The sequence below is a fragment of the Nelusetta ayraudi genome, unplaced genomic scaffold, assembly GCF_046127955.1.
Source record: "Nelusetta ayraudi isolate G7.1 ecotype Tasmania unplaced genomic scaffold, CSIRO-AGI_Nayr_v1 ptg000041l, whole genome shotgun sequence".
In the NCBI taxonomy this organism is placed as follows: Eukaryota; Metazoa; Chordata; class Actinopteri; order Tetraodontiformes; family Monacanthidae; genus Nelusetta; species Nelusetta ayraudi.
This window is the reverse complement of record NW_027466091.1, coordinates 1,428,361-1,455,878: the sequence shown is the minus strand read 5'-3', so window position 1 is coordinate 1,455,878 and position 27,518 is coordinate 1,428,361. Positions and strand designations below refer to the sequence as shown.

At 44.5% G+C, this 27,518-nt stretch overlaps 1 protein-coding gene across 3 annotated transcripts in view; it reads left to right on the top strand.

Annotated features, from left to right (window-relative positions):
* Positions 1-27,518, top strand: part of arl15a (ADP-ribosylation factor-like 15a) — a 75,398-nt gene continuing 47,880 nt past the window's right edge. The window contains exon 1 of one of the 3 annotated variants that reach the window (XM_076033345.1): positions 1-419. In XM_076033345.1, the coding sequence (XP_075889460.1) occupies positions 408-419 (12 nt within the window). In that variant the 5' untranslated portion in view covers positions 1-407. Of the gene's footprint in view, positions 420-5,587; positions 5,704-17,111; positions 17,352-27,518 lie in introns of those variants that run through there. The other 2 variants (XM_076033344.1, XM_076033343.1) reach the window with 2 other exon arrangements.

Here is a 27,518-nt window from a genome sequence, read left to right as displayed (position 1 = left end):
CGCGACGTGCCTGACGTAGTGTTGTAGGCATCGCTAGTTTCCTCAACCAAACACTGCACTGGTAATTTCTCTCTGCTAAAAAGGCTGGAAGTCAGCCGGCGGAAGAGGTGCCGTGTACTCGCAGGCAGCACACGGAGCGGGGCGAGCGTCGTCGGGCCGTAAACAAACGGAGCTGGTTGCCGCCGGGGGCTCCAAAGTGCTAGCGGCGAGCGAGAAAGCTGCGTTTTTCAAAAGCCACCAAAAGGTTGGGGCTTTTTTATTCCGCCGTGGCAGTCGAAAGGCGGGGAATACGAAGCGTCGTGCGGGTCAGAAGCGTTACGTTTCGGACTCGCCGAAGCCAAAAACATTTAAAACGGGATTTGTGCTACTACACAGTTCGTGCTGCTGTGGCTGCTCGGTGCTAGTACATGGATTATCTGGTGAGTAAAACAACCCAATTGGTGTGGCTGCTGTCTGTTACACTCCTCGACTCGCTCCAGTTTCTTCTTCTTCTTCTTCTTCTTCTTCTTCTTCTTCTTCTTCTTCTTCTTCTTCTTCTTTTGCCTGTTGGGCTCATGAGGAGCTGTTGTCCCTCTCAGGTGTGCGCCTCTCAACAATTCTGTGCAGCTGTGGTCCTTGTTGTTGTTTCATGCTAAATGTGTCAACTGTCTGCCTGTAGCTCAGCTGCTGGAGTGAATAACTGGTTGACCCAGACTACGACGTGTTTGCATATGAAACACGGTAACTAGCCAACCAGATACACCCCCCCATTCGGCGGTGTTATGTTCCATATTCAGTGAAAGCTCACGCTTTTGCTGCTCGCAGTTAAAGCACCCCATTGTGATCAGTAGGAAGGTTGTTGAGTAGATGGAAGTAAAACACTGACTGCACAGTCTCGGCGTGCCAGGTATCCTGTGTGTATGCAAAGTCTTTCCTCCAAAGTGTGAAAGAATAAGTTTTTCTGGGTCTCTGCCCACATTGCAGGAATGGGACGGGCGCAACAATAGAGAGGAAGTTGTAATCAACAGCTTTCTGTGGGAAAGTTAGAGATGAAATGGGACACAGGTACTTGTGCTGTCCCCACATGGTGACGGTGTCAAAAGCGAAACACACACTGGCCTGCCCCAGTGTTATCGCAGTGGGCCTCTCAAGACGCCTCATAGCGGGTCTACCTTTAAATCTAAAGGCCTTGATTGAGTCAAACTGTCGTGAGAGTAATGTCAAGATGCGGGTCCCGAAAGGAACTTTGAACTTCTGCTCCACTGGAACATTACGCATGATTACAAAGTCCAGAAATGTGCCGCAGGAATGCTGTCTTCAAGTTTACAGATTAGCACACAGCCCATTAACGGCCCCTTACTTGGGACAGAGAAGTTCTTTTGCGAGAGACATAAATCCTTTTAAAGAAACAAAGGTAAATAGAAAACAACAGCATTCTTGTTCTTGAACAAAATTTGGTTTCACCCTGAGATCATTTGTTTACCTCCTGACAAGCTGCTTCTAACTTTACGCATTTCAGTTTGGTCAAGTGTAATCATGGTGTGCATACTTGAGGTGAAACACTTGTTTTTGTGAAGATCTTCAAAAAAAAAAAAAAAAAAAAATTCCATGACAAACAGTGTTCTTGCAGAAGGCACAGCTGTAACTCTGTGCACTGCTGGACCAAAGTGCTGGGCTGTCCTCGAAGGTCAGGGACTCAACAGACGCAGGGCCTCCTCTCCTGCTGTGAAACGCTGGGGACCTGGCACAAAACCCAGGCCAGAACTCTGTCCCTTCCTCCCCTGGAAACTAGCGAGGGCTCGTAACTGAAACATTTTCAAACTGCAGCGCTCCTTTTCATACAATACATGTGCTTCAAATTAGCTATTACCTGTGGGTGTATTATGAATAAATAAGGATGGGACCCCACAATGATTGCATACTGCCTTGTAATAACTGTGGTTTGGCTTACGGCTGTAGACGGCTGAGGATTAATAAAAGACTGTGCTCCTGCAAAGTTGGTGTAGAAAAGCGAGTTAAAACTCAAGCATTGACAGAGTGATATATTTCTTACTGTTACAGTGTGACCAGTTCATTGACAATAACACATGTTCGTTGAGCAGGACATAATACGATAATAACAAGCTGCAACTAAGATCCACCTTTTGTCCAGTTTTGGTTTATTTGCTCAAACTTAATGTTTACTCTTTGGAAACACAATCATTTGTCAAAGGTTGGATTGCAAAGCCCCAAATATGAAGAATTATTTATGCTGCGCTCACCATATAAAAACTCCCACCATTGATTATTTTGCGCACTATTTCCTGCCCAAACCCCTTTTAAGTTCTCCCTACTCTACTTGCAGTTCTCATTACTGAATGCGTCTCCATCCTGTGTTTTTAATTCAATATTATTATTTACTACTACTACTACTACTCTTAGCACTACTAGTAATAATTAATAATACCAGATTAAAAACCGGATGATGAATAGTGTGCTCCAGTGGCTTCTGGAATGATTAGAGGTACCCTATAGCACATATAGCACTGATGCTTTTACTTGAAAAGACATATTTATAACACACCACTGCACTCTTTGTCTTCTTTTTTCGTTGTAGTATTGCCAAGGCCTTTTTGCACTGCATGGATGTAATTGCGATTGAAGGCACAAGCCTGTGATATCCATCCACTGCCATTATTTTTGCAGCCCCAGGTTAAAAAAACATCAGCGTGACAAATAAATCGCGTTGCACAAAAGCGCATATTTCATCTGGTGTGTGACATTCAATGGCGGCCCTGTGGTCCACTCCAGACCCTATAGGGATAAGTCAGGTGACAAGCAGTATGCTGCGTCCAAGTGGAATTTTCGCTCATGAGAAAGACTCAGTGACAGCCACCCTTGAGAAATGGCCTCAGGCCATATGGTAATGATGGCTGTCACCGTTAACTGAAAGAGCTTCCTCTGAGAATAGACCTCAGCGCATCTCCGGTCGTCCCGCTCAACCTCTCTCCCGCTCAATTTCTTTTTATTTAAGAACATCTTGAGCAGAAGCTGCTTTTCTTGTATCAGATTATTTTTTTTCCCGACTCTTCATTTCTGTTGTATACTATATTTAATATATATATATATGTATATATATATATATATTTTTTTATGTTTTTGTCTACAATCAATTCATTAATATACCCAACCTATTTCTTTTGTTGAAAACACTTTTCCAATCTATAATCATTAAAAGGATTTCATTTAACTTTTGGTCTCTTGAGTTTAGTTTGTAAGCCCAGACACCAGTTTTTCAGCTGTTACTACTATTAATAGTTAAGTCAGGAGAGTGGCCCAGCACCTGTTTATAGAGTCAAGGAATTACCCACACTACCTGCAATTTTCTTTTCCTTTTGGGCTCTTTGACAGCATTAAAAAAAAAAAAAAGAAATTTATTTGGGCCCTTTTCATAATGTCATGGTCGGATTCTTACCGCTATTGTGAACTTTGTTACTGGAAAAATATGTCCACCAGCAGACAGAACAAATATTTACAAAGTTTTTAGTTGAGACTGGGAGACTAAAAGTGTCTTGAATTACATGTTAGTTGTTTCTTATTGCAGAACACTGCATGCTGTAACACAGTATAATGTGTAGTTAGACAGCCTGCGCAACCAACAATCTCAGAAGTGTTGCGTTTCCAACACTGGCCAAAAAGGCCTTTGTTATATACAACAAACTAAGCTCCCTGAACAGAAGGTGAAGTGCGATGATTGTGTAATCTTGGATGAAGCCTAATCTTAACATAGCCATGAACTACTGAACAGTAAAAGCCACAAACTCACTTTAGTCTGTTCAGTATCACAAGGTAACTTTAGGTTTGAATGACCCAGTTGGCCAGAGTAAAATCTGATTTTGATTTTATTTCACTGTGATCACCTAATGCTGAGTGTCAATGACTGGCAATGTCATTTAACAGCATATGTATCAAAATATATATGATTGTACTTCAGTGTCTCGCTCTGCCGTGTCACCCTTTTTTCTCTCAGTTCAGTTTCCTGACATTGGGCCGGCAACACTGCCACCAAGTGGCCAGGGGTTTGAACACGAGCCTGCTGCGGGTCTAAGTTGCCAAAGTGTGTTATGTAGAATGGATGTGGTATCCAAGGGCACACAGCATGCTGTAGAAGGTTGGGAACGCCGGAAAGAGAAGTGACGGGGGGGTTTCTGGCAGCGTGCAGCTGAATCACCTTTACAACAATGCTCCTGTTATTTTGTCCCTCCCAGATTTGCCCTCTAACTGACCGTGAGCTCCACACCTAGCTGGCGCTGGCATGCTGGAAAAAAAAAAATCAAAGAATTTTTAGCACCTTTTTTCCTAGGGGAACTTGCTTTTCTTTTGTGCAAATGCCTGTGCTGATAGTCTTGCAAAATATTGCCCAAGTCAACTTGAGTGTCATTCCTTCACTCATTAAAAAAGCTGACATTGTAGATTTTAACGTGCTGGCAGCATGTACTCGTTACGGTTTGTGTCTACATGGTAAAAACCTTTGTCGTGTTTCCAGAGTAGTTATTTTGGGTTGTAGCTGAGTTCGCATTTTGATTATGTTTCTACTTTTTGATTATGTTAAGGTTACAGTTTACTAAGTAGATGTTTAATAGGAGTCTTTTTATTTTATTTCATTTTTTTAACCAAAGCATAACTTTCTGACTTCTGGGAATTGTTGAAATAATCTTTTACATTCTTCACCTGTTATGTAAGGAGTCACTTTGCAATAGAAAATGCACTGTGAGTATCGACCACGTGTCGGATCACGGATGAGATTTGACCCAAGTTGCGGTCTGTAAAATGCCAAGTCCGGCTGATTAAGACTGCGATGAGAGCGATGTTCTTTGTGCCTCTCTGTCATTACACTAAATCGCTGCAATCCCCCAAAAGTGGTGCCTGCTGCCCGCATCCATCAATTGTTTCGCCGTTGAGAATTAGTCACAGCGCTCTCTGTTATTTAATAATTGTCAGGTTGACATTAGAATCGCCTGACCCGTAGTGGGCAGGCCTGCAGCACATTGGCAGTTGGCGGCGGAGAGCCGAGCTAGGCTAAACGAGCTATTTCGACGTGACTCACAGTTCATCCCAGAGCGGACGGGCATCCGACAAAGGAGTCCACAACAGGTATTGAAATCCCGGTGACTGCGCCAAAGCCCCAGTGGTCCGCAACCCTCAGCCTCTTCCATGCATAAAAAGCAGTGATTGTCACACTTCATAAAGCCGGCGGTACAGTGCGGGCAGTGTGGGTTGGTGATGGTGACTAATCCAATTTGTAGTCTTATTTTGGATCCCCAGTAGTAAGAGAGCCCTTAATCTCTGAGGAGAGACAACCTCTTACAAACTAATCTCAGGTTTGTGTCTGTCTGCTCATCCTCGTTGATCCCTGTGTATTTTTTTGTTGCTTCCTTTCTGTTTTTTTTCCCCACCCTGAATGAGTATAAGGGGATAAACAAGAGATGACCTTAAATCACGCTCATCTACGGTCTTAGCAAAACCCCCGTGAAAAGCTCACAGGCTTACAAGACGCGGCTCGGGGTCAGCTGACAGCGAGACGGAGATGGGCTGGACCCGTGTTGTTGACCTGATACTCCACTGTCTGTTCACTTACTCCAGAGGGCTCGGCTTGTTTGTTGCCGGGAGTTACGCTTGTTGCCGAACACGATGTCGGAGCACATGCAGCTCTCCCTTGCCTTGTGCAGGATTGGGCTGTACACGGTAAGAGAATACTTGTGGGGCTGCTCTCGTTTTTCTGAGACCACAGCGGCGATTGTGTTTGAAACGTTTGCTGGTGTTAACACTGTTAGCTTCACCACCGTTCGAGCTCTGCTGTTTGTGTTTTGTGGCAATTATTGACCAAGCGACAGCTGCTGCTGCTGCTGCTGCTTCCACACTGTTTCTTGGTCCTTGCATGTGTACTGCCCGTACAGTATACTCTGATTTCTACTAGTTGGTGTTAACCATGCACAAAATGTATACGTGGACATGAGGACAGAGATGCAAATGAAGCATACGAGGAAGAATCGGTCTTTCACTCATGGCAGTTTCTCCGACAATAGGATACAGAGATAGATTGTGGCCCTTTTGTCCCCCCCGCCCCCCTCCGTAGCTCCTAGCAACCGGAGTGGTCAATGGTTGTACTTCAAGCAGTGTTAATCCAGTGTGTTTATGAATGGATCCATGAATGTGATGCGTTGCTACCCGAGCAAGTGCTGCACACGTGACGTTACTGTGTTGAGAGAACTTAAAAATCCATTTTTTGTTACACTTAAGTGTGTCAGGTACACTGTTGTTTAATATACACCCACTGTTCAGTGTTCACACTTAGCAATGTGATCATTCTGAGTTAGAAACCCCCCCCGTAATACTCATTATTGCTTGTAGAACTCAATTTAAGTGCCTACATTAAATGTCTTGCAAATAGTTGTCTAGTAACCAGGTGTGATGAGTCATGTTGTGCATTGCCAGGCTCCTGGTTATTCCCTGACCAGCTCGTGAAGCTTTCTTAAGAAACAATAACAGAGAGTCTTCTCATAAAGGAAGAGTCTGAGACAGAAGGCCTGTTCACTGCTACACTACAGGCCAAGAGTAAGCCGTGGCAATAGTGTTTAGGATCTATCTGGCACAGGAGTGGTAAATAAAATAAAGAAGCTTGTAGGTGAATTGTGCCCAAGCTGTTTACTCTTGCCTGACTTCCATCCTAAAGATAGATGAATCTTTTCAAAGTGTATCGAAAATGAAAAAAGGTGAATTTAAGTCTATTTCCTTCAAAAGTTTGAAATGCGTAATTGACAGAAGAAAATGTTACTTACCGTCATCCATTTGGCAAGCTTATTTTTACCTTTGTTTTTATTGATGTGATCCCAGAATATTTACGTCTCGGCCTGAAATTGTGAATGTCCATCTCAAAGAATTGTTCTGGATAAAAAAAAATATAAGCAAACACAAATTGTGAAACAGTGTTGAAAATGGACCATTAAACTTGGAAACTATCAGGAATCCTAAATGTTTATTGTTTCTAAAAATTAATTTAGGCCATTTGAACTGAAACTGAAGAATAGACATTATGAGGTCCTCCTCAAACTAATTTCAAACGGTGCACTCAGTGCACTCGGGCATGAAAGAAGACTGGCTAGTTTTCAGCCTCTCACTGAGATGCACTGTGGGATAAGGGAGTGCTTAGGATGAGGATCGATATGAGTAAAGACTGGAGTCAACGGAGGAGGACATGAATTTTTAGTGCCTTGCAGGAATAACAAATCAAACCTCAGCTGAGTCACCTCAGTATCAGTGGGACAAAATTAGACACCTACGTCTCATTTTGTGGAGTTATATAATTTATTAAATGCCCAAAATGTACATTATTATTATTTTTTTTTAAATCAGGATTGCAATTAAAAAACCTACCGTATTTGGAAATGCCTTCACTAGAGGGGATGCTTTTACCACTGGGGAAATCAAAATGCTTCTCTCATTTCTTAGTAACTCTATTTATGTCCTCAATTCCAATTTCATCGAGTCATTTCTTGGTACATTTTAGTATACCTTATTTTTTTAAAGCCTTTGACTCCACTTTTCCCACTTTGAATGTTCTCACCCACTCACACTGTGGGTGTTAAAAGACGCAGAAATGGACAAAGTCCATATTTATCGCCAGTCATATTCCCCAGTGCTTTTCGTGTAGAAATGCCCATCAGACTGGAGCAACTGATTGAGATGTCGCGCCAGGACCTCAGCTTGATTTTTGAAAAAGTTCTCGTTGTCAGCGGCACCCCTAAGCGTGGTGACCTTTGGTTGGCATCAACCAAATCTGCAGCTTTTGGACCAGTGTTTTTGAGGTGTGTCTGCCATCAAGGAAGCGGGTGTTCGTACTAGCCGTTTCACTGCAACCTCATCATGTCTTCTTAATGGAGAGAAAAGACGCTGTATCTCTGGCCTGGCTGTGACCCATCATTTACTCCAAAAGACTGCTGTGCCTCCAGGTGATGAAGCTAAAATGTCCACAATTCTTTAGACAAAAGGAGAAATATCTAAATTGTACAACAGCTCAGCAGCTGGAAGACTGGACTGTTTGGATAAAGCTGGAAGGAAATTACCCGGCTGTATTTAGCTGACATTGGGTGGTCAGGTTGATGGTATGTTAGTGGAGGCTTTCGGCACCCGAGTGAGTCTTTTGTGGATGTTTCCACGGTCGGTGCTGTGTTGCTGCACTGGGTTTAACCCTTTTCCTGTTGTTGACAAATGCTTATCTGTTATCATCAGCTGTGACTTGCCACGCTGTCTTTGCCTATGCATAACTCAAAAGTTGTGATAGCCGCCCCTGGGTTGGACGTGAGGCCCAGGACCACTGTGGTCACTGTTGTGTTGAGGAAGCTTGATTGTTACTCAACTGGTATTTGCGACAATTTAAAAAAAACAAAACAACCAAAAAACAATAATAGGAATAATTTCTTCTGCAAGTTGTCTCTATCTGGACAAAGGTTGAATTTAAATTCACCAAAGGGACGGACATCCGAATTCTAGCCTTTCTGGTATCAACAGTGTCCCCCCTATTGCCTATTTGCCCAGGTGAACTCCAGACAGAAGCATGAAAATCACATCACAGTCACGTCTGTGGCGAGCTCGGTCACACATACTGCAAACACCGAGAGACTGTTGGTGCATTCCATGTTGACACATGTGAGTCGTAATATGGGTTGGTCAAGAGGTGCGCAGGAAGTGACACCGAGCGGTAGCACACCAAGGCTGCGTTCAGACCGCAGGTGAAGCTGATTCAAACCAGACTCCTTCTCAAATCCAATTTTTAGGGCTGACTGTCCACACTGTTTAACAAGTGTCCAAATGGGATCTGGCGCTGTTCAGACTGGTAACACATTATTGACAGATCTGGATGGGCTAAAAATTGGATTTTGGCTGGCAGTCTGAACACGGCTCAAGAGCGCCATCAGCTGTGTTCAGTCCTTTCTACGCAGTCTGCCTGTACTGATGGCAGTTTTCCAGCTGTTTTGCCTCTGTGACATATTGCATCAAGAACCAGTGTTATGTCTTCAAATGCATTTTCTGTTAGTACGGTCATTCACAGCCCCACACACGCTCACGTGCACTGTTCCGTCCGGGTTAAAGCTGGATGTTTCAACATAAGAAGAATACATTTTTGTTTGCGTCTGTCCCATGTAGCCACAACTTTTGAAACAGAGCAGAACTTTCACAGTAATGTCTGACGGTGTGTGTCAAAGTCTCCGGGCAGGTTGGGGATCCTTTTCTTCTACTGCTGTGTATCTCATCGACTGTTAATCACTAACAAGGTGTTTCTCCCGCTCAGCAGAAACGTCTCAGATGGGTGAATCAAATGACAAAGCAAAGACATTCCTAATTAATTTAACCCGGGTCCGAACCGGATGTGTCCAGGTGGAACAATAGCAGGGAACGGCCCTCTGAAGTAAACTGTAGAAATGTTCAGGGTAAGAAGTGCAAGATGAGCTTCGGTGCCTTTGATTAAATCAGTCGTTCCGTGTCCCTGCAGATTTGACCTGATCTACTTTACTGAGAACAACTTTGTTTCCTCCTTCTGTGTTTTGAGGGAGTTGAAAGACCAAAAAGAGCCTCTCCTCCCGTCTCAAAGACTTTTTGCTTTTACTCAGGTCAATCATTCAGAAACCACAGTTTATGAAATAACCGCATTGTTTCTTAAAGGGGCCATTTCAAGATTGTACACATATATTTTGACGGTCCTCTTCCAACATTAAAAGAAGGTTTGTTTGCTCAGAAAAAAGCAGTACAGGCCTTACAAAACAAGTGTTTCTCTCACTCGGCCCAAAGAGGCTGCTCTGGCTCTTTTACCTCCTCCCTTACCTGCACCATCATGTATTTTTTTTGTGCTTGGTGTGTTAGTTGGCAGACAATGAAAGTTTTTCATAATGTGGCCCTTTTAGCGAATTTCTGCATATTTTTCTCCGACTCATCCAGCACCATGTCGGGCAGGAACAGCGGCGTCTGATTAAAAATTCTTGATTTTAAAATAAGAACAATGATAATCATGTCACAAATCTTCTTTGGCCCAGATGCTGTTGTTATTGTTAAGCCTGCGGTTCTCCTAAATCCCCGGGAGTTATTTGGATTGCCGTGCCTGTTGTGTCACAGAAAACAATTTTGTGAGGTAAATAAAGCATTCTTGTCAAAGCATGAGAACGGCATATGTTTTCAGCCGGCTTCCGTTCCTTTTGAAAAGCAGGATGGGAGCAGCCATTGCCCCATCCTGAGCTATGAATATCTCATACTTCAGAATAAGCAATAGACCTGGTGGGACGATGATTAAGAGACTGCCAAGGGTCACCACCCACTCCCCAGCACTGTTTCCGAAAAAACTTTGCTGCCAGTCAGTAGTGATTTGTTTTGTCAAGGACGTTTTGTGCTGGAATGTAGCCGCGGTTCTCTGGGAAAATACAAAGAACAACTTCCCCTTAGAGATGTATTGGTTTTTCAGCCTTTGTGTACCAGACCAGTAACCTTTGGCTATTTATTTTTTCTTTTTACGACATCCTTCCAAGCAGCGCGCATCATTGCAATAGTCTTGCAAATGAAACATGCCAGATTTCATAAATGGGCCAGATTTAAAGGTCTCGCTCTGAGCTGTGAATTTGCAAGAGGTGAAAGTTGAGCGATTGAGATTTCGTGAAGTTCGGGTCTTCTAATAGGGCAGTAAGAGACGGTGCAGGTTCTAGCACCTTTGTATGAGCGTTACTCATGGTATGGGTTTAGATGATACAGACGATTGTCAGGAACACGTTGATACGTTGAAAAGGCATCTAGTGCGCCTTCCGTTCAGAGAGACAGACGGACTCAGCTGCACCCGCTGTGAATGTGAAACCTCTCCCCATGGGCTTCTGTCGAGACGCCATGAAACGTCTTTCTGCTCCACAATAGCCATTGTCCCCATGCAGTGGAAAGGATGCATTTTCACACTGAGTATATGGCCTCAGGCACATATAGTAATGTGCTTATCATCGAGACATTGTAATACATGAGCAGGCTGCAGATGCTCTCATTAATCCCAACCAGAGGGCCTCTTTCCCTTTTTACCGCCAGAAGGACCCGCTGACGGCCCCAAAACCAACTGGGTCTGAACACTCTGAAAGCAGATCTCTGAGGAATCCTCGTCAAGTCCCTGAACAACTGCTTTCAAATGAGCTCAGATTCATTTCACTATTCGTTCTTTGTTGGTATATTTCATTGCTTTTATCGTTTGTTGATGCCCCATCAGCTGAAACCTAACTGTAAGTGTTTTTAACATCAGTTGATTTGTGTAAATTTCTCAGCCAATTACATTTTTTTTTCATTTCTATGTTCTATGTTCTTCTGTCCACACAACAATATAACGAATACAATATAACAAAATACAAACTAATTTGTTGCAACTAAAAGTGTCCTTATGTTTGTGTTAACTTTTGAGAAATATTTACAAGGCCCAGGAGCCGTCCTGCTTGTATTCTAAAGGTTCAGTGTTTAATATTGAAAAAGCTGCTGCATGGGTTTAGTGGTGAAAGAGCATATTGCAAGTAAATACTAACACAATGGTTTTGTTCTCTCATCTGCGATCCATCCATGTCGATCCTTGTCTCTAGAGTTAATTCAGCTGAGTTTTCCCATCTTTGATGATGAGGTTCCACAACTCGCTAGGCCTCCCATCTTTCTTGCACAAAATCCCAGAGGACACCATGTTCTTGCCCCCTGTGGAAACTATTAGTGAATAAATGTTCGCGTTGAACAAGTGAAAAACAATTTTGTTATTTCAAAAGAAAAACACATTTGCACAGTCTTTCCTGTTTTCCGGCAGGTCATTTTCACGTAATGACGTCTGATGATGTTCTCGTTGCACAGCTCTGTTTCAGATGCCGCAGTGAAATATGTGTCATGTATTCCTGTTCAAAGACAGTGAGAGCTCCGAAGTGTGTCAGTCGGTACATCAAGACACTTTGACTCTCCGCGGCAGTTACTGTTAAATCTCGCTCTGGGACTCCTAATTATGAAAATGGAGGTGGCACAGATGATGCCCCAGTTGCTATATCTGACGCCCGTGCAGAATTGACTTTGCACCTCGTTGAGCACAAGCAATTAAAAGAGACGTTAAGGTACTGCGTGAATGAAAAATATGCCTCTTAATGATTTAAAACAAGCACCCAGTGTATTGTTGTCTATAATGTGGTCATATTGACTCCGGTTATAGTTAACCGTGAAGTGCCCCTTTCTCCCTTAATGAATAATCACGGGTTTAAAAATAAACCCTGAACCAACAGCCTGATGCCTTCTTACCAGGATCTGTTCGGACATCTTGCATGGCAGACACATGCGTTGAATTGTATCAACAATTTGAAACGTAGCTCAGCTTTGAGTCGTTGAGCCAATAAACACCCAGTGACAGATGATGATGATGATGATGATGATGCACCCACCTGGACTAGTTCCGCCTGTCCTCGCGGTGTCATGCTGCCACCCCACCCCCTGCCCCCGTCATTGTCATAGGCAGGGAGGGCAGGAATGTGCCTCGCTCGAGTCGGCTGCTGATTGAAAGGGTAATGGCGCCCCCTGCTGTTGCTTCACTGGCTGTTCAACAACAATGATGAGGGAAGCGACAAACCCACTGGGGTGATCCAAGGTGGTGTTAATACGTCCAGTCCTCTGTCTACATTTAGTGATTAATGGCAGTATCTAAATCAGAGGATGTATTAGCATCTCACTGTGAGAAGCAAACTGTTGATGTTGATTTCCGTTTTTTTATGTCCCCCTTGATCTGACATCTTTCTTATATGCACTATGATGTGAGAGTGAAATCGCCAGACACTGAGAAGATCCACTCCCTGGGCCACTAGATACATGGTGGTGCCGGTGGCTGGCAGTGGACCTGCTGTCTAAGTATTCAAAGATGTGCTGCACACCTCAACTGGTTCTCACATTTCTCCTTCATGAAGGAATTCTAGAGACATACATTCAAAAGTTGGTTGTTAACTTTTACTTTTAGGTAGAGCAGAAGAAAAGGCAAACACTGCTAATCCTTTTTGTTGTGCTGCTTATGAACAAAAACATTTAACTTTGCATTTGTTGAGTTTTAGATTTTTATATTTTATATTCTACTTAATTGTGTAATTGAATGTTCAGGTAGAATCAGGGTATTGCAATGCAATGGATTAACTTTATCATTTAATAGACTTGGGGAAAAAAACCCAAAACATTGTTTTTGTAGGGGGATTAAAATTCATGAAGTGAAATTCCTCACGTGTCCTCTAGATGGTGCCATGCCTCTACTCATCAGCCCAGCGATGTTGCGAATTGGCTCTGCTACACTTCAATTTCCTTTCATTTTGAGGCTGCAGTGTATATATTTAAGGATGTATCGCAGCGTCCACCGCCTGGAAGCTTTTAGTCGTCATTGCTCTTAGATGAATGTTAATCTTTGCCAACGTAAGAGGTCTGATGTCCACCATGAAAAATCACGACATGTGTGTTTTGGGGGGATTAAGTGTGGATGAAAAGACATTCACTTGTGAGCCTATAAAATCACGCACAAAACCCCCGAGGAGATGAGGGCAAAGTGAAAGCAGTTAATATTTCGTGGGTACATGAACTAGTCCATAAATTCTACATCACGTAAGTGTGAATTAGAACTGTTTTGAAGATCCACTCCTCCGTCCTAGTTCTTCTAGCAGAAGTTAATCAGGGCCAGAAACATGCGAAGTCTTTCAAAGGCCAGTGCGTCATCAGTGATTAAGCCCTGGAAGTATGTGCCTTGACTCTTTACAGAGAAAGAAACATGTGTAGACGTCACTGAGCTATTCTTGGTTCCTGTTTCTGCATCTAGTGTGACTTTACGTTAACTGGAGAGGACTGAGAACTTTGGCTACGCACAACCAGCCCAACCTTCTCCCATGAGCTTGGAAGCTCAGCGCACGTTTAGCAGCCAGTTCAGTTCATTTCTCCACATCCTTCAACTCTCACATATGGACGTTGTTTCTGTCCCCCCCCCTCCCAGTCCGACTTGCTCTCGCTCAGTTTGTAGGTCTGAGGCAACCTCCAGATTAGGTCAACCTGTGGAGTCTCACATGCAGACCTGTGATGGATCATGGCACAGCTGGCCTCCCTCCTTTCCCGTCTTTGACTAAGTAAATGTTTCCCTCTGTGCTCACTCATTTATGAAAGCTGCTTTGCGCAATACTGACATGCACACATCTATCCTCCACTCCTGCCTCGTGTGTGTGTGTGTGTGTGTGTTTTGTGTGTGTGTGTGTGTCCTTGCTCGTTGTTGATTTTATTTGCGAACAAGAGTTATTGCTACAAGTTGTTTCCGGCACAGAGCAAACCGAATCACATTACCATCTGCTGATGAATGTGTTCTGTCTTGGATTATTTATTTATGTTTTTTTCGTTTTTGACATTTTTTGTATGATGATGTTCCGGTATTTGCACCATTTTGTTATCGGAAATGTTCATCAGATCGGGGATTCCCTGGTACAAACTGATTTCGATTGCCATCACATCTTTGTCACTAGAGACTCGTAACAAGGCAAAGTACTTGGTCATCCCGTGGACATGAGGATCATCCAGAGTAATCAATCGTCAAGGATGGACTCGGGGGGGGGGGGGGGGGGAAGTATTTTTTCATGAGGTAGCATCTGACTCATGATGAATTTCAATTTCAGACTTTTTCTATCCTAATTTGTCTTTGGATTTTGGTGATTTGTGGTGGAAAACTGGGACTGCTTACAAGGAATTCAAAAGGTTTGTTTCTGTGCCATAACCTCTGGTTACTTATGACAAACTGTGGTAGAAAAAGATGGAAATTGAGGCACACAAAGTTCTCCGTGTCAAAAATGAATCAACTTCAATCTCAGTCCAAATAGATGACCAAAAACGAACGGACCTCTTTTTTCAGGCCTCTGATTGGTTTAAAGACTATGCCATCACGTGGTTGAGCCCACCCTATGGCCTGTGAATGGACTTTGAAATGATTTTAAATTGGCATCTGTATTCTAAAGGAAACCAATGTGCTTCATGTGGAAGAGGCCTTAAAGCCATTTGTCTTGCCAGCAGCTGTCTGACTCATGTTCAAAGTGTGTTGCGTGTTGAAAGCAAGTAAAATACAACAACGTGTGAGTTCTGATTGACAGTAGCTGTTTGGCCAACTGAACGCTGCATAAACAGAAGGTTGACTTCCCATCTAACAACACGCCTGCAGTGTGTGTGGCAACAATAGCCCAACACTCAGCTGCCGCTACACTGGCTCATCTGTTGTTGCTACAACAGATCAGATTTTTCTTTGTTCCGTTATCATGGTAATAGTAGATTAAAGATTAGATTTGATCACCAGACATACTCTGGATTATGGAAGAGGTTGCGCTTTCCAGTCCACAAATTAATGGGCAGTAACATTAATGGGATTAGCCTGTTAATAAAATGTATATTTACAGTTTGAACAGGGAAAACAGTCCAACGGAGATGGGACTGTTTAGCACTGTGCACCGACTGTCTCTTTAAAGAGCGGCGGCGATGCATCTTGCATGATGTGATGTGTTTTTGTCCACTTTGAAGTCAGGGAAGACATGTGGAGTCCATTGGCCGAAGTCAAAGCGCTCGCTGTGTGGGATTTAGTTGCAGTTTGTATAGTGGTAGCGTACACACACACACACACACACGCACACGCACACGCACGTTTCTCCAGTTTAGCCAACGGTCCCTCTGTCTTTGCTCCTCACCATCTTTCACACACATGTTGACTGCGCTCGCAAACCGTTAGAACTGCGGTTGGCTGCGTAACCCACGAAATCCGGTGTAAGATTAAGTAACAATGGGATGAAACGTCATTCAATCTGATTTAATTCCAGTTCGCTCTATTAAGACGTGACTCACGTCATTTCACAACCCAAGGGCAACATTTCTGACAGGCAAATTTTTCTGGCTACAAATTCCAAAAAGGCTGCTGGTTTCTTTGCAACGCCATCGTCCTAATACATTTTGATTTTCACATTGAGTCACCAAGATTTACCACCAAATTTTCACAATTATTCGGCCACCTAAATGCTTTGCGATCACCCTGAAGACACACACATACAGGACAGATGCATTGTCTCGGCCCGTCTAGTTTTGTAGGGATATGGACCCACTTATCACCTGGCCATTGAACACATGCCTCGCATTCATTTTGGAAGTGGCTTGATGATGATTTAATGAAAACCAGTAATTCGTGAATCATCCCTCATTTTGGAATCTCAACATCTGCCACCAGATGATTCTGGGTAGCCTGCCGCCGGGTTCAGGGCTAATGGAAGAGATTTTTTGTTTTAATCAGAGAGAACATGTGACACCTGCATCACATGGTGAAGGAACGCAGTCGTCCTCCCACAGCTTCACTTGGGTGGGTTTGGACCAAGGGAGGCCGCAGTCTGGTCCTGATTTACTATTATATAAGCGCTGTGAGACTGTTATGTTTGAAAAGTTTGCTTTGCTGGGAGGAAAGCTCAGGAAAAACGTGCAAAGCAGCCCCTCCACTCCACCCTCCCCCCGAGCAAACGAGATTTGTAAACTGTTGCTGGGTGGTGTTTGATTGGTTTTCACTCAGGAAGTTTCTATTTTTCTCCCCCCCGCCAACATAGCAGCCGCTCAAAGCTTTTGCAACCCCGTCTGACCACAATTAGTGGGAGGTGAATGGGTTTAGTTGGAGGTTTTCAGGGGGGACTTGGTCACAACAGCCCCCCACAAACCCCCCCAACACCCAAACAGGGAGGACCCCCCTTTTAAACGGTGTTTAAACAAAGTACCTGAAGCAAACAGCAGGCAGCGGTGGGCGTTTGCTCGAGTGATAGGCTCCAACCGGCGACGGTGGGGTGTAAAGATGTAGGTGAAAGTGGTTTTGAGGTTTTTGAGTCTGGCCCCACAAAGAATCTGCCAGTCACAACGAAGGGGCCCAATGGGAGAGATTATTAATTACCGATGGCTTCCCAGCCTTAGAAAATCAGGGGCCCACGGACATCAAATGTGCGTGAAGAGCGAAAGGCCTGTCATTGTCATCAGCAGAAACAATGTTCAAATTTAGCCTGTCATGCATTTTTGCTTAATTGACTGTTTTGATGCAGGTTTTTTTCTTTCTTTCTTTCTTTCTTTTCCCCGCCCCTCTATTTTGTTTTCGGCGAGGCGCTGAAGCCTCCCGCTCTCCAGACTTGATGACGAGAACTTGGTGGGCTTTCAGCTTCACCCAGCAAGAACCTTCCGGAGGTTCTTTTGATGGCAAGAAAAGCCACTGGAGACCTGAGGGGCCTCATCGGCCTCCATTTATGCATCGGCACCATCACACTTCATTTCTGATTGGTGACAAGAAATGGGTGAGGAGGGAAAGTAACGTAAAGGCCATACAGTGTGGGACTTCTAGTGTGTGTGTGTGTGTGTGTGTGTGTGTGTGTCTGGCCCTCCCTACATGGTGGTACTTTATAATGCGTGAGGCTGCAATGAAAGGAGAGGCCAGGGACCCAAATACCACACGAGGGGTCTCCTAATTTGCATAATTAACTGTTGACACTAACTGTGCTTAATGAAGGCCTATTGAAGTCATTGACCCTTTTACACAGTCAGCCCCTGGGAATGACACAGAGACTCCTCCAGCCAAGGTTAAAACAATATGTCTGGTTAGCTTCCGACCAATGCGCTGCATGAAAGAAGGTTCGGGAACATCACAATCTTTGCTTTTTGTTTTTTTGTTTTTTTTTCTTTCTTTTTCCCAGAACAGAGACCGGAGAGTGATTCTAAAGAACTTCATGGACACAGTCATTTACAAATATAAAAACAAAACAACATCTCAAAATAGTCATGCGTTTGTTAGAAAAGAAAATTGATAATAATAATAATGATGATAAAATAAAATTAAAAATCAGCTGTGGGCTCCCAAATCACTTCCATCTGCCAGTACAAAAAGTACTCAAAAGAACTTTAATGTACTACTCTTAGTGTGTGGTGAACTATTGTCAGTGAAGAGTAGTGTTGTGCCAAGTGGTGCACTATCTGGAAGTGAACCTAAAAACTAAAATAAAGTAAAAATCAACATTTTAAAATTGAAAACTGATGACATTGTATCGCACATCATCCAAACACAACATCTGACTGTCTTATTAAAACACATCCTTGCGGCAAAGTCTACATTATTCAGCTGGTAACCGGTAACATTAGCTGACGTGTTTACATCACTTCAGTCTAACTAAAATGGTCATTGATGGACTGTTTAGTCCAGAAGTATGGGGCACACACAGTGTGTTTGGGGCACACTAGCTGCATTTTCATTAGTTTTTCGCAAAATCCGCTGACATGGAAATGTGAGGGGAATAAAAAAATAGTTTCCATGACACTTTTTTGATATACCTCTATATCAATATGTCCAAAAAAACACACTTCACGAGAGCGTCGAAACCTTTTAGGGATATCTGAGAGGTTTTCAAATTTTAGATGTTTCCATTACCAGTTTTTTATTGTGATATTTAGCTTTTGCGCAGTTCTAGGAGTACTAGAAACGCAGCCATTGAGAGTGTTTACGTATTAGCCACTTCATTTCTCAGCTGTTCTTGTTAGAATGACATCAAATGTCACTTCAGACATTAATTTCTTTTTGGTTTAAGCTGTGTAGTTCCAGATTGCTTGGCTTGCCCTCTCCTGTGTCTGCTTTATTCTGCCATTCTTAGCTGCGCTGAAGTCACCATGTCGCTGCTAGGTGACTTCTTTCTGGTATAACGGGATCGTTTGTCACGGAAGGCTGTTCTAAAATACATAGCCAACGCAACCTTCTGCTCCTTCATAGCCTTTGGTGTGGTATGTCACAGGGGCTGTGTGAACACAGTGGAACCAATGGGTGTTACGGTCAGAATGGAGGCACCAGTGGCATTCTGTAAGAGCCAACAGTGTGTAAACTGGTGGTCTGTGTGGTTTGAAGAGGTTGTGGCCAGTTGCTTCTGTTGTGGAAAGTGCTCCTGACAGGCCACTTAGTGCACGGCTGTGATCACCTTGTGTATCTTTTGTAAATAGGCTTATTTGCTGCCTGGCGTTCAAAAAGTCCACATTGCCTGATTTGTGTGATACGACTTGAGAACAAAGACTAATTCCAATTTCTTTGAATGCCTTATAACTTTTATGATGCGTCAAATGATAATTTTCAATTGCAATATGGATTTCATACTCGGTTGCACAGCATGTTATGTTGGTTAGTCGTCGTTGATTTGATGAGTAGACCCACAGACTGGAAACACACCACTGGTTACATATTAGTACGTCACGTCTTTACAATCTCACAATCTACAAGTTCAAAGAGAAGTTGGGAAGAAGCAGATGTAACTGGATGTAACCCAATAAACGTTCCCTAAGAGGATTATTAATATTTTTTAGAGTTAAACAAATATTCTGAAAAAAGCATAACACATTTTGATCACGATCATATTTGAATTTCCACAAAGGGAAGAGAACACATTCTGTCATGTTGTCACCACACAGTAACTGTCACCTCCTTAGAATCCAGCTGGATTTGATGCGCGCTGACTAATTTCTTCTTACGCTGCCGGAACATCCTGACGCTCCCTTAATGCCTAACAGCACTCAAGGGTCGTGATTCTTCTCTTCCTGGAAATGTCCCTCTGATGTCTTCTTGTCACTGATTGCGGTTCACTCCAGTTAATGGCTTTTCCATTTTGTTGGTCTAAAAAAGCCCCTGGAGTCCTATCACCCACTCCTATTGATGGTTCTGCAGAATGTAAAACTGGAATTTGGGTTTTATTTTATTTTTTTTCCTCACAGTTCATCGTTGGTGTCCAGGAGTTGTTTTTTTTTTTTTTGGTTTCGCAGTCAGTTGTTGAAAAGATTTATTTAAATGCTTGAATCTACGTCATGGGCTACGTTGTGTGAATGGTGCGTCAAACCCAAACTTCCCACATGATGCGAGAACGATGCAGAAACCAAATCTAAAGAGTTTCCATATTGCGTGGTGATCCGTTTGCGTTGGAAAGGGCCTTTTCTCCAATATGCTCCCCCGCTCATCAACCTAATTCTCGGCTTCAACACAATGCATGAAAACAGATTTATTGTGCAGTTGGTCCCCATCAGGGTTTTTTTTTCCCCTCAATGGGGCCTAGGTGATGGCTGGCTGGCTGGCTGGCTGGCTGGCTGGCGGGGAGGCTTCTTTCACTTGCGATCACAATGTCCTTAAGTTTGAAACTTTCCCACACTTTCTAACGGGGGCCCTAACATTTGTTTATATCAGAAATTTAGTTGGTTGTCGACGGGTCGATGCTGTATGAAAACGTGCCATAACTGATGTAAGTGGGACAAGCCCCCCGTATTCCCCCCCCGACCCACCCACCCACCCTTTTTATGTCTATGAGATGGGGCGCCCCCCCCACCCCCACCCCCACCCCCCTTGGTCCTTGCACACTGGTTCCAGGCCCTTCAAAAGGAGGCCCCTCAAGCTTTGATCCTCTACATGGGTGCAGAAAAACATTTTTTTTGCCCTACACTGTGCCCAGGAAACCAAAGTTTTTATGTTTTATTTGTGCCGCCACAGTATACTTATGTAGCCAAGCTAATAATCCTGCCCAATTACTAGATTCATTTACCCGACAGAACCCCTCACACAGCGTGAGTGGCTTGCCCACGGCTCAGATGCCTGATGAAGCGAGGGTGCCGTTTCATTGAGAATCGTTTGTGTCTCGACGTCTTTGGTGCCATAACTTTATTTTGCAAAAATAGAAAACAGCCCAGTGGGAGGGCCCCTTAATGCCGTCCCTCCCATTCTCTGCCTAATGTACTTTTCCAGTAAATGTCACCAAGCACACAGAAGCTCCAAGGTAGGCTCCAGACAGATAAATGTGTCGGGGAGGGGGTCTTCTCACCATGTCAGGCAGACCTGCCGCCCAGATTATGTTTCTCATATCAGCCTTTCTTCTTCTTCTTCTTCTTCTTCTTCTTCTTCTTCTTCTCCTTCTTGCTCTTCATTCCTCTTCTCCTTCTCCTCCTTCTTGGTATGAGTTTGCCCTCTTAAAGGGACCTCATATTCTGAGATTCTTCTCCTTATTTGTCTCCCTTTCAGGCTGTTCAAATGTATTTTGTTTTCCACAGTGGAGGATGGCCGGTGTGGACTATTTTATTTAGTTGAATCTAATCTGTAAATTGCAGCGAAACACCGTTCAGAGATTGTTTATGTTGCAGCCCAGTTCTGGCCCCCTCGAAATGAGACAAACGTAAAAACCTGTGCACTGACTGAACCCAGCAAAGCTTTTGGACCCATCCCAAGTTTTCCTTAGGTGAACTCTTGTCCCAAGAGCACAGCGATTACCATTCATAGGCTCCACTTGGCCAGTCTGCCAAGTCAGACATAATCAGAATGATCTGATTATTGCAAGTACTTATAGTTTTATGCTCTTGTCTCATTGTAGTTTCGCTGTAGTCTGTTCTGTCAGTTACAGTAATTAAGCAGATTCCGCCCAAGGAAATGCAAGTTTTACCCTTCAAAACTCCAAAAGAATTGTACTAAGTCTATCCGGTGGCAAGTCACTTTAGTATGCAGAGCAGAAATATAAACAAAATGTTCAGGCTGTAATGTTATCAGACTTTCATTACGTAAAGATAATGGCTTCATTAACTGACGCTGATTTTTATGATCATTTTATCTGCATCGTCTCGGCTGCAGCTGCTTGCCACATAAACGGCGGTGGTTTCCTGTGCTTCTTCCTCTGCCCCTTGTTTATCTGCGCTGCATACAGACCATCCAGCCGCACTCATGTCTTGTGTGTTTTTGCGTGAAATCTAAACGCATATATTTGGCGCGCGGAGCTGTAAAACTTTGGCCCGGTGATTCCACCGGACATTTTTCGTCATGCTCTGTTTTTGCGTGTTTCTTTGCTTCCTCTTTTTTTTTTTTTTTTTTATCGCGCAGGAATTTAGAACCTGATGATATTACGAGCCACCTGTTGTTCAAGGGTACAAAGAAATGTATCGTCTGTCTCTTCTTTAATGGAATAAACTCAAGTTATTACCCAGGCATATGGAGATCAAAGCCCTTTCAGTGGCTTTAGAGACGCTGCACTGCATAAAAAGTGCATTTATTTGCGCTTGTGTGTGTGTGTGTGAGTGTGTGTGTGTGTGTGTGTGTGTGTGTGTGTGGTTGCGTGCGTGCGTGTGCATGCGCGCGCATGTGTGTGTGTGAACCGCAGCAGCGGGTACTTACTGCCACATCCAGATGGTGCTGGAAACAAACAGGGCTACGCTGTAGGACCCCTCAATAGGAGCGTCTAGACTGGTCCCTGACCAGACAGATACAGCCTCCCATCAAATTAGCGTTTGTCAGATTTATGGTAATGGTCCGCAGCAGTCTTCCTGTCACTGACATTAAGATTTACAGCAGTGACACCCATCCCCCTGCCACACACACACACACACACACAGATACGCTGTCCTCATCTAGACCCTTTATCTGGACTGCTCCTACAAATGTAGCCCCTCCAAACCACCCCCACCCCGACCCCACTACCCCCCGCCCCCTCACACACACACCACCCCCCACCGTCATTACTTGGCCTCTGCTCACTGCTACGACCGCCGCCGAGCCCCCGTCTGGCCCTGCGCGCAACTCGCTATGAAAGGTGGTGGAAGCGGCCGTGTGCACCCGTCCAGGCGTTGGAGTGAAAAGGCCGAGGCCGCGACGTGCCCCCCCCCGCCCCACGACCACCCCACCACCTCCCATCCCCCCCGTCGGCCTCTTTAAAAGCGTCGCAGCCCCCGGTTGCGTAGAACAGAGACCCGTTTGGTGGTGGCGAAACCACCCAGACCCCCTTTTTATTTGCCTCCCCCAACAATGGGTCGTGTCAGGGTTTCCTGTTAATCCCCTGTGATGAAGCCCGAGTGTTTTTTTGGGTGAAGGGTTGTGGAGGAGGGTGAGGCGGCGAGGTGTCGGAGTGTCCGTGGGGGGTTTGTTGGTGGGGGTTCGGCGCACAGATACTGAGTGAAACGTAAGTTTCCTCTCGTTAGTGCTTCAGACGTGGCGTGGCTCGACGGCTGGACAGAAAGAGTTCCCTTCCCGTCGGCGTCATCGCTCCCTTATCGTGTTGCCGTTTCTGTCGGTAACCCGATCCGTGCGGCAGCAGGCACCAGTGGGAAAGTCGCCTTGACGGATATCCCGTCCGTCCTCGGCTCAAATGTTGCTGCTCTTCAAGGCTGCTCTTCTGCCTTTGATCAGGTCCCCAGCCACCACGGCAGGCCAGACTGTGGACCAGCAACCAAGATGGACAGAAACAGCACCAGGGGAGTTTCTCCTCAGTGCCAATTCACTTTATATAGAGTCATTACATGTCTTAGCTACATAAAAAAAAAAATGTATCCTGAGTTGGATAAAACTTCACTTTCTCCAACAGCAGATGGCGTTTGGGTGCCTTTGCGCCTGTTTGTTCACTTTGACGATCCCTCTACTGCCCAATGCTGAAACCTTGTTAGTTTAAGTCTGTGTTTCAGTCAGTCAGTGCGTGACCGCCGTGCATTGCCAGTGCTCTGCAGAATGTCTCAGCAGACAGCTGGGGGGCGCTCTAACTTCACCTCATGGCTGTGTGTGTGTGTGTGTGTGGCGCATTCAAGCATGTCTCCTCGTCCGACACCTGAACGTCAGGGCAGCAGCGTCGGGGTTGAAAACAGGGGCCAGACAGACAGACAGACAGACAGACAGCGGTGGGATGAATAGACGGCGGGGCCACAGGGTGAAAGTGAGACGCAGCCGCCTCAAAAATAAAGGGATATTCCTGCAGAACGGTGACGTCAACGTTGAATGCCAGCCTTGCTAGCAGGGTGTCCCCACGCACGCTGAGGCCCGTGCAGGCGTGGCGGCCTCTCGGGCTGTTTTGTCAACTTTGGGTGAGACGCGGACATGGTCTATTTCACCAGACAGGGATGTGTTGAGCTGCTGCACACAGGCTCACTAACTGTGTTTTTCAACCTTTTTTGAGCCATTTTTTTTTTACATCGAAGAAATCGACACAGATGGCACACCAACCAACCAAAAATATTACAAAAAGGACACTTTTTGGCCCGGCGAGGTCGAGTCCACCGGACAGTCGTGTGTGTCCAACGTGTCTCTCTCGCCCCTTTAACCAGATGGGCATGCGACGGACCCCTCGACCCTTAAGTCCCATCCCCTTCCCACCACAGGTGGCAAATCTTTCCACATTCTGTACGTGCATTAAAGTATGGCTGCTTGTGTAAAAAGAAAATACCCAAAAAGTTAAACAACTGATTCAACTCCTTTGTTCAAGTAAAAGTAAGAAAGTACAGGTTCTAAAATGTACATAAGCAATAAGTAATAATTATATACTGGGTGTCCCAACATTTTTTTAACATCATTTCACAGGCCAATCATTTTGGCAATTCTTGTTGAAATAACCTCAAATCAACACAGAATGTATAGAAACAGATCAAGACAGAGCCAAAGAGTTAACAGAGTTAATGACTGTTGCGCACACACACACACACACACACACACACACACACTGTACTGAGCCACACTGTCCCACCCTCTCGGCCCCCCACCACATTCAACTTTAAAGCAGTAAACGGCAACAAGAAGGAGGGAGAAGGTGAATGGGGATGGATGGACGTATGAATGAATGAACCCCCCCCCCCCCCCCCCCACACACACACACACACACACACACACACACACACACACACTCTCTCTTTGTACCCCCTGAGTGCTCACTCCGGGGTTGTGCAGCCCCATTTTTATGACCGTGGCCAGTGTGTATTACACACATATCTGTTAGCGCCCGATCCTCCGCTGGGATGCCCATATAAAGCACTGTCATTTCCAAAGGTCACGAGTGAGCCATGCACACAAGTGTTGTCCCGACGCTCGGTCTAGAAAAATAAAAACAGCACGCCTGCCCGCCGCTCAGCGCTGTGTGTGTAGCTGGTACGACTGCAGTGACAAAATGAGCTGTTCCTACGCTCATCATCATCACCATAACGAGGTTTGAGCAGAATTGTGTGCCCCGTATCGGGCGAAAGCACGAGACACTCACCTCCACTGCTGCCCAATGTCCCTGCTAATCAGCATTAGCGACGCGGGCGAGGTAGGAAGTTGTTGTCAGTTGTGCGCCTTTTTGGGGCCAATTCCAATTCCTCCCTTAACTCCTCAATCTCAACCCTCACCCTTAACCCTCAATCTTGGCCCTCAAAAATAAGTGTAAGGGCTTAGAACTGGGACACCCCTTAAGTGCAGTTACGTCTTCAGACTGTGGGGGGCGGCCTTACGCCAAAGCTACGTCCAGTCTGTCAAGAAGACGACGAAGAAGGAGAAGAAGAAGAAGAAGACGATGAAAAAGAAGAAGTCCTCTGTTGCTACACAACGAGGTATACAAGTAATGTGAAGCCGGGACCGCCGGTCCAGCTGACAAACATCGTAAAGTAAAAAAACGATGGCAATAATCCATAAAAAAAAGTCTTAAACTAAGACAATAAAATGGTTTGGTAATATTTATATCTTTATTAACTAAGAAAATGCTTCCATTTGTAGCTCGCTTTTTTCATCGCCATCTTTTTCGAAGATGCCTTGGTGAAAATACGCAATGCCTTCTGGGTAGGCCTTACTGCCAAGGGTGGTGCCGGAGAATCTCAATATTGAGGGCGATACAGCCCTTAAACTCCTCCCTCAATTTGACCTTCTGAGAATCGGAACAGCACTTGCATCTCGCGGGAGCGCGCATGTTTGAGATTGAGGGTTGAGATTGAGGGTTGAGGGAGGAATTGGAATTCACCCTTCATCTCCCAAAATGCTAAACGTGCTTCAAATGAATGCACATTTTCCTTTGTGTTTACTAGTGCGTTTGACAGCAAAATTAAAAAATAATAATAAATAGAAAATTACGTCCAGGCGTGATGGCAACAAAGACTGTGGGGTTGGGGTTGTGTCAGGGCATCCCAGAAAAAGCATCAGTTGTAGCCGCACATCTGCTCCGACATTTTTGCACTATGCAGCTCTGTGGTGTCTCAACAGTAGCCAGAGAGCATGAGAGTGAAATTTGAACTTGTTCTGGCGTAATGGTGATGGCTAACCTCTAACCTACATTTATTACCCCTGAAAATACAGTTGGGCTTTTCTAAAATGAGCACAGCTTCTGTTCCATCCCAGTTGCAACACTTCCAATTTAAAATAGCAAGGGGGAAATTACTAATGGGTGTAAAAGTCAGAAAGAAATGGCATACATTGTAAATTTTACTAGTATTATTATATTATTACTGCCAAGAACATAACAGACAACAAGGGTTGGAAAATAATCTGGTGGTGATTTTCGTGGTTCTAATGAATAAATGCTGTTGCCGACACTATTGGGCCCCTCAAGATCCGCAGTCTTGGTGTTGGAGTTGTTTACTGGCACATGTAGCGGCTCTGAATTATTAGCACTTTTATTCCATTTATTTATTTATTCATTTTTTAATTGTGATTGATTGCAGAATCTTCGTAGTTCACTGTGATTAATCTCGGTTTGAATTGCATGTGTAAAATTCTGTTATTTTGCATTTTAAGGCAGCTTTAAGCCCATAATGTGAAGTATTTCTCACCAGAAACCGGCCAGAGAGGCTGCCTACGGATTAGTAAAAGGGACAAAAAGGCTTACGTTTTAAATGCGATTAAAAATAATTTTACGCGTTATGGATTGTATTTAACTAATTGCGATTAATGCTTTAACGCTGACAGCCCTAGTATTTTCTTAGCAATTATTTCCGTATCCACGGTTCTCAGCAGCAATGCCGTCATGTGTTGGCTCGTCCTTTAGGGAGGCGCACTCAAAACACGTCCAGCCCAATCTGATCCGGTGCACCAGATCTAATCCAGGGTTTATTTTGCAGGAGAGAGTGGTTCTCAAAGGCTAGTTCAGCCTCCGTCGGGCCTGTGTTGTTTTCCGTGTGACACAGAGGACACGTGAGACTGTTTTCGCGACTCGCGTCACTTCCACTTTATGGGAAGGTGTCGTAAATCACTGGTGCCAACGGCGGCGGAACTGCGCACCGTGTTTTGAATTGGACTTCCAGTTTTAATCACAGCTGTTGGTGGATGCCTCAGAGCTTTTCGGCGGTAGTCATCACCCATCTGACCTCCTGGTGCCACTGACTCACACATCGCTGGGTTGCGTGGCTAGCATGAGAGGACTGTTAAACCCAGTGGAAGCCAAGAACACATTTGGCCTCTTTAACTCAACTTTTCTCGACAATCTTGCACTGTTACGTACCAACACATGTAGCCATACATTGTATGAAGTATATTTTGGTATGAGTAAATAAACATCCCCCGCAGCTATTTGTCCTCTTCACCTCTTGCTTCCGCTGAAATATTAACATGGGTTTGTTGGGGAAGGAAAGAGGCGAGCGATTGGTAACTGGTAAGCGCAATGTCACCTTTTACAGAATCTGCTTGTAATGTCAGGATATGTTGACGGGGGTTCGAGGTGGCAGGGAAGTAGGCGAGCGAGAAAGAAAATAGA